Here is a 7,855-nt window from a genome sequence, read left to right as displayed (position 1 = left end):
GCCAGGGGTGCTGCTCCCACCCGAGCCGGGGGTGGTGCTGCCGCCGCTGTGTTTGGGGTTGCAATCTCGGAAGTGCTGGTTTGTCCCGTTCATCTGGTGGCCTGCAGCAGAGTGCAAATCCGGCATGTAGTGGTTGTGGGGGTAGGGGTGATGGTTGAAATACTGGTTGTTGAGCTTCTGCAGCTGCATGCTGGCCGGCAGGGAGCCTCCCTGGCTGGCCACCGGGGGGCCCATGAACTGGGAGTTGTTAAACCTAGCGGCGGGGGCCAGTGCGCTCGGGGGGTGCCCTCCGTTCACAGTCCCAGGCCCCATGGCGTGCCTGATGCCGCTCGTGGTATTCATGTTGCCCGCGCCGTAGTGTATGTGCTCGCCCATTAGGGCGTTGAAGGCGTGTTGGGGCTGCTGCTGCTGCTGGTGGTGATGGGGGCTCGGGAACTGCCCCATGCCCATGCGGTGGGCAGGGTGGTGGTGCAGCCCATTGGTACCGTCGGGGAAGCGCCCGTGGTTCATGGCCATCATATGGTCTGCCATTTCCAGTCCTGCAAGTGAAAAGGGCAGAGGATAAGACCCGAGCCACACGTGTCGCCCACCAGAGCGCACCCCACTTTTTCTTGCCGCTGCCCCCCAAGACCCCCGGGCGCACGTTGGCTGCGAATTCCCATTCCCCAGGATCCCCCTAGTAGCTAGCGCACCGGGACTCGCCAACACCACGGACCTGCCACCCACAACAGAGCGGGGGGCTGCACAGACAGCCCCTTCCCCTGCGACCGGGCGGGAGGACCGGAGCCCACACCCCCCTCCGCTCTCCTAAGTCGCCTAATAAAGGAAGTGCCCCGTAGCCCTACCACGAACTTAAGGCTTTAAATCAGCCCTCCTCATCCTGTTGTTGCACATCCTGTTGTTATTCCCCAGCTCCGCCTCGCGCTCTTCCTCCCGGGCAAACCCAGCCCTCGGAGGACGGGGCTGGCAGGCGCCCTGGCCAGCTTCGCTGGGCGCGCTTACCTTCCGTCTTAGCGATTTCTGCTCCGAAGACCGAGGGAGGGATCGTCGGGTCCAGGACCGGCTCAGCAGCACATAGAGGGGGCCTTCCTGGCGTGCAGGGCGCTAGCTGTTGCGTTGTGGGCGCTGAGGTCTTGCAGCGGCCGCAGGGGTAGAATCCGAGCCGCTCTCCTTTATTTTCCCTCCGCTGCCCTCACAGCTCAGCAAGACTGCCCGGCAACCGCCAACAATGAGCTGTGTTTCTTAGGGCTTTGGCCACAGTTAATATAAGGATCTCAGGAAGGGCGGAGCGAGAGCCTCCCCGCCGGGAGGCAAAAAAAAGCGGATTCTGGAGCTCCGGGCACACCGGACCGGGTCGTGGAGCCGCGTCCCCGCGGCCAGCGGCACGTGCACAGACGTTGCCGCGGGCCAAGGTACTGCCCCGTTGCCCCCAGACTCTGCTCTCCTCCCTACCCGCAAATGTGGGGACGGCCCGGTCGCGCCGGGTCCAGGGAGAAAATCCTCCTTGGACTCCTAGCCCGTAGGTATCGCCTTCCCGGAGAGGAGCAAGGAAAACTCACCGCCCCCAGCCCACCGTACGGCCGGATCCCCCATCCCAACCCCTTCCACCGGGTTCACCCAGCGGTTTGGGCTACCTTCTACGGGACAAGGGGTTTCGCTTGCGTCCTAGCCCTCCATAGTGCCCTTCTGCCTCCCCGGTTTTGCAAAAGCTTCCTTGGATCGAGAGAATGGCTGTGTTTTTCTGAGTGGGGTTTTAAAGCCCGGGACAAATAACGCCCCCGCCCCCGAGCGCGCTTTCCTGGGCTGTGCCTTTGTGTTTTTGTAGGGGCAGCAGGTAAGCTGATCTAGATATTCTCCTTGTAGATGCATTTTTTCCTCACTCCTTTCAAGGACAGGAGCTGGGGGCGAGGAGCGGCACTGGCTGCAGGTGGACCGAGCGCGCTCGCTCGCGGCCCGGCCGGTCCCGTTCTTGCGATTGGGAATCCGGTCCGCGCTTTCAGGCCCACCCGGCGCTCCCCGTGTGCTTTAGCGAAGTTTGCTTTGCAGCTAGCTCTTGGTAGCTTTGGCATCCGAGCTGAGGCGTCTCTGCTCTGTAAACAAACTCAGCGATCCTCGTCCCCAGATCCACCTTTTTGCACATACACAGTTTCTTGCTTCTGCTATTGCCCTTGATCCGGGAGGGAGGTGGGGGTGTGTGCAAACTTGCACAGCCTCCCTCTGCACTCTGCCTGAGGGTTTGGGGTTGATTTAGAAGCGAACGGGTTTGTAATTAAGAAATTCGAAGGCTGCGGAAGGCTGCTGTTGCTGGAAAAGGAAAACTAATAAATAACATGGTAATCGTTTGGTAAATAAAGTTGTTCTGGAGGTGGACGCGTAGTTGCACGTCCCATATGGCACCGCGCGCGCACACGCACTCCTGGGACTCTTTGGTGGAGCAATGGGCGATTATAATAACCGTGCTTCCCACAACGTGACACAACTAGCCTGGTCTCCTGTTTGGCTCACTGACTTGCAAATAAAAGCCCTAACTCGGGTCTGGGCGACAACCTGGTCAGAGCTCTCTCTCTCTCTCTCTTGCTTTCTAATGTGGGGAAACCGAATTGTTTTCCCCAACCGCGAGGAGGCTGCTCCAAGCCTTCATATTGCTCTTTATGTGGTAACAGCGAGTTTAGCATGTAGCGCTCCGAATAAGGACTTCTCTGCAGAGTTGTTTCTTCATAACTCTATAGCCATTGAAGACTTCCTGCTGCCAAGAGCGAGTTCCCCGCCTCCCCCTCCCCCTCCCCCGTTTTTCCCTCCCTTCTCGTTTGACAAGACTTTGAGGCCTTATGTCTTGAGAACTGGAAATCCCGATACAGTTTCCCTTTCAGGAATTTGCAAATGAGACCGAGTACTGTTTATTTTCGATTACCCCTCCATCTTCTATGTGTATGTATATCACTGTTCCTCTTTTTCCTTCTCCAGGCTCTCCAACATGTACACCAGTGGATGCGATCATTTTTAAACCTCAAAGATATTTACTTTTTGGAGACTCGTGCACAGAACACATTGCATTGTTGGTTGCAACAAATCCCCTAATATCCTCTCCACCCACTGCCTTTGCCTATAGGTCTTGGACTTGAAGTTATAGAATCAGAGTCTTAGAAGAGACCTATAAAAAAAATAGACTCCAACCTCAAAAAACTAAAAATGGAACTCCCATTTGACCCAGTGATCCCACTACTAGGAATATATCCCAAGAAACCAGAAACACCAATCAGAAAGGATATATGCACCCCTATGTTCATAGCAGCACAATTCACCATAGCTAAGATTTGGAAACAGCCTAAGTGCCCATCAGCAGATGAGTGGATTAGAAAACTGTGGATAACTGGAAGACCTGGGAGTTGAATTCCAGGGACAATGACCCCATCCCACCTGCTCTCTTCTTCTAGAGATGACTTTGCTCACCTTTTGGAAGAATTCATGTTCTGTCGGACTCAAATTCATTGAGAAAAAAGCATTTAAGCCCTTCTAGGTTGTCAGATAGCAGGCTGGATCTTAAAAATTTCCAATGAGTGTGTGTGTGTGTGGTGGGGGAGGTTGGGGGTTAATGGGGGGGATGAGGACACATTTGTAATACCTTAACTACTACTACTAATAATAAAAAAAATAGACTCCAAAGTATTAGTCACCTCAGACTAAAACATTGCCAGATACCTTGCTTACTACCCCTTCCTCATACAGCCGTATCTTCAAGGACCAGCTCTTGAATGTCTAATCTGAAGAAATGTGCCCCTCCATCAGTTCTATTGCTTTCACTCAATATTGGGAAATGCCCTGAAAGGTCACCTCCTCCTGTCTCACCCCTTGAAGGGGAAAAAATTAGTTCTGGGACCTGCTGGTTAGACCATGGCATGCTTTGTTCATTTATTCATCCATCCAGTGAATGTTTCCCAAGTGCCAGGCAATTTTCCTAGTGCCTGGAGAGACATCTAAGATAGGAACCCATGGTCTAAAGAAGGAGATGAATGAACAGGCCTTGGACACACTGTGATCAGTGCCACAACAGCATTAAACACAAGGACTGCTGGGAGCACATAGGCAGGCCCCCTTTCCTCGTCTTCAGGGCCTTGGAAAGGCTTCCCAGTGACTAAGTTCAGGCCTGAGGATGTGTAGAATTTAGGCCACCCTAAGAGGGGGCAGAGATGAAATAGGTTGGAGAATAAACTGGGGCTGGATCCTGTGGGCTTTGGTCCTCAATTGAGAAATTTGGATTGTATCTTAAAGACAATGAGAAGCTTGTGAAGGCTTGTGAACCAGTAAGATGATCAAATTTTTGTTTTAGAGAGATCAGGACAACACTGTGGAGAATGGATTGAGAAAGTAAGACTGGGAACAGGGAGTCCAGTTAAGTCATCCAGGGGTTTATCCCGTGAACCTCGGTAATACCATCGTCAAGTAGTACTGCTTGATGGTTGTATTGGTTTCCAAGGGCTTTCATAACAAAGTACCCATAAACTGTGTTTATGCCACTCAGAACTTTACTTTCTCACATTTCTGGAGGCTAGAAGGCCAAAATCAAGGTGTTGGGAGGGTTGGTTCTGAAGGTTGTGAGTGAAAATCTGTTCTATGTCTCTCTCCTAGATTTGGTGGTTTGCTGATTATCTTTGGTATACCTTGGCTTATACATGCATCACCCCAATCTCTGCCTTTATATTTACATGATGTTCTTTTCTGTGTGATTGTATCTTTATGTCCAAATTTCCCCTTTCTTCTTCCTCCTCTCCTCCTCCAGTCATATTGGATTAGGGCCTATCCTAATGACTTCATTTTAATGTGATTACCTCTGTAAAGATCCTGTCTCTAAATAAGAAATAAGGTCACATTCTGATGTACTGGGAGTTAAGATTCCAACATCTTTTTTTGGAGGGACACACTTCACCCCATAACAGTGGTAGAGGAACTGAATAACACAAGACCCCTGCCATTATGGAAGAAAGATGCTGCCTGGAACTCTCTTCCCAGATTATCCTGCTGGCCCATGCTCTCATTTCTTCCTGTCCCTGCTCAGATGCACCTCAGTGAGGTCTTCCTGACTATCCTACTCACATAGCAAGATCCTTTGTTTTCTTAATGTTTATTTTCCTCCTTTATCCCTTCCTGACATGCTGCATGTTGGATTTCATTGTCTTCCTCAGTGAAATGGCGGTTCCAGGAGAGCAGAGATCTGATTCATTCAGTGTCTTAAACAAGTCCTGGTGTATTAGTCTTTGACTGATTAGATCAGTGGTTCTCAACCTTCTGGCCCTTTAAATACAGTTCCTCATGTTGTGACCCAACCATAAAATTTTTTTTGTTGCTACTTCATAACTGTAATTTTGCTACTGTTATGAATTGTAATGTAAATATCTGATATGCAGGATGGTCTTAGGCGACCCCTGTGAAAGGGTCATTCGACTGCCAAAGGGGTCGTGACCCACAGGTTGAGAACCGCTGGATTAGACCAATGAGTGAATGAATGAGTGGAATATAACAGAGGGGTCAAGGGAAGCCAAATGAACAGCTGATGGGGGAGTCAGGGAAGATTTTTCTGGAGAAGGTTACTTCCAGGGCTAGAGGAAGAAACCGCGAGGGGAAAGGAGAAGAGCAGCTGGCCACTGTTTGCCTTGTGGCCTCTCATGCACGTGGGGAAAACTGTGACCTATTTGGGAAGATGGCTCCCCTGTGGGTCAGTATTGCTGGCTGCTGACTTATGAAAAAAAGTCCTCATTGATGTAAATGTTTGATTGAAACACACCTTTGAGAAGTCAGCCTCCAGTTTCAGCTAATTCTTGAGTTGAGGAAGGCTGATATGAAAATATATGAAAGAGTTTATACACGTGTGATGGGTGGGGGCAGGGTGGGGTCTCGTTCTGAGTTTTGTGCTTTGCCCAAAGGACCACACGTAATCCTCACCCTAAGGATGACTTTCATTACTCCAGGAAGGAGAATTTTGAGTCTCAGAGGGTTTTAAACAAACAAACAAACCAACAAAACATATCCACTTTCTCAGAGGGATGAGTTAAAATGCGAGTGAAAGAAACCCTCACAGGCAGACACTGTTTGGGCCCCTCTTCCTCTTCCCTTCCTCCCAACATCTTGGCTCTCGGCCTTAGCCGGTGAGAAAACACTGCTGCCCATGGTGCCACCATTCACTCAGCCATCACAGGGAGTCAGTATTTGAGCATAAGGTGTGACAATGGTCCCTATTTCTGCCTTTTTCATATTCCCTCATCTCCCTCATCTGTGGGGTCTGTGATGAAAAGTCTGATATTTTACTGATCTGTGGAATCATCCAGGGTGGGAAATATTTGGTGGATTCATAGTTTCTGATCTAGAAACTGTGATGGCCTTTAGTGTCTCGGTGATAACATCTATAATAATAAAAGCATAATATGCTCATTAGACCAGATGTCCTTCCGGACGAACCTCTAGATGAAAGCCGGAGCTGCGAGGGAAGCCTGGGTCCCGGGTACTCGAGGGAAACTGGTGCTGGCAGCTGGGGGAAGGAAGGCCTACTCTTGCATGAATTTTGTGCAACTGTGTGTGTGTTAGGGCCATCGCTGGGATCATTCATCCCCAAGAGGTGTTGATTCTGGATGGGAGGAGAAACACGGAGATCAGCAAGCCTTTCTCAGCCTAGATTCACAGGGGTTGGCAAACTTTTTGACTCGAGGGCCACAATGGGTTCTTAAACTGGACCGGAGGGCTGGAACAAAAGCATGGATGGAGTGTTTGTGTGAACTAATATAAATTCAAAGTAAACATCATTACATAAAAGGGTATGGTCTTTCTTTTCAATAGTTTTATTCATTTCAAATGGGCCGGATCCGACCCACGGGTCCTAGTTTGCCCACAGTTGGGTTAATAAAACAATTGAAAGCCATATATGTAACATTGCATCATCTTCAAGTTGAATAAATTATGTTTCAATGTATGTGTATATGTCAAAATTATATATATACATACATACATATATATATCAGTTTTAAGCCTGTGAATTTGGTTATAATTAATAAAGTACATATTCATTTGAAATTAATACTAAACTAAATTACTGTTTTTATGCATTTTCTCATTTGGCAGAAATATAGTCATTACTGGAGGGGGTGTCAGTGAAATGTTTTATTAAAAGGGGGTCTTTAAACTTGATGAAGTTGATATTGTCTCACCCGAGATGCTGGCTAAACTGAAGATTCCAGGACATTGCCCCTGAAACTCCTGATTCAGCAGGTTGGGAGTGGAGCCTGAGCTTCTATGTGTAGTTTTAAAAGCTTCCCAGGTGGCTCTGATGTTTAGTCAGGTTTGTAAACCACCAGCCTAGTCCACGGGTGGGTGGCAACTGGGGTTACTCTCACAGGTGTCACTGGTGTAGCATGAGCCTGGTCCGTGCTCATAAAGCCCTGTTTCCCTGGATTGCTGCCTTCCCCACATCCCGTGATTGGAATTTGCCCATCTTTGAAGATCTAGCTCAGATGACGCCTCCTTTTGCACACCTTCCTGATCCCCCAGATGGAAAGAATTCTGGCTCCGTTGGTGCTCCCAGGGCATTTTGCTCAGATCTTCCTTTATGCCTTGTTCTGCCTTGCGGTGTGGGCATCTGTGCCCTCCTATAGCCTTCACCTCAATGATAGAGGCTCCTGGTGAGCCCCAAGGAGCTGCACAATGTTGTGTATGAACAGCTTGTATTAGCCTGCTGGGGTGCCGGAACAAAATACCACAGAGTGGGCGGCTTAAACAATAGACACTTATTTTCTCACAGTTCTGGAGGCGAGAACTAGGATCAAGACGTCAGGAGGATTGGTTCCTTTCGAGGCCTCTCTCCTTAGCTGTA

The 7,855-nt window shown here is 49.5% G+C and overlaps 1 protein-coding gene across 1 annotated transcript in view; it reads right to left on the bottom strand.

The window, feature by feature from the left end:
- CITED2 (Cbp/p300-interacting transactivator, with Glu/Asp rich carboxy-terminal domain, 2) overlaps window positions 1-1,085 on the bottom strand; it is a 2,284-nt gene extending 1,199 nt beyond the window's left edge. Inside the window, exons 1-2 of the mRNA XM_006776182.2 lie at window positions 1,003-1,085; window positions 49-539 (exon numbers count right to left, since the gene is read on the bottom strand). Of these exons, the coding sequence (XP_006776245.1) occupies window positions 49-531 (483 nt within the window). The 5' untranslated portion in view covers window positions 532-539; window positions 1,003-1,085. The remainder of the gene's footprint in view (window positions 1-48; window positions 540-1,002) is intronic.
- Window positions 1,086-7,855: the final 6,770 nt, after the last annotated feature.

Source organism: Myotis davidii, unplaced genomic scaffold (assembly GCF_000327345.1).
Source record: "Myotis davidii unplaced genomic scaffold, ASM32734v1 scaffold266, whole genome shotgun sequence".
Classification (NCBI taxonomy): domain Eukaryota; kingdom Metazoa; phylum Chordata; class Mammalia; order Chiroptera; family Vespertilionidae; genus Myotis; species Myotis davidii.
This window is presented reverse-complemented; position numbering and strand designations above follow the sequence as displayed.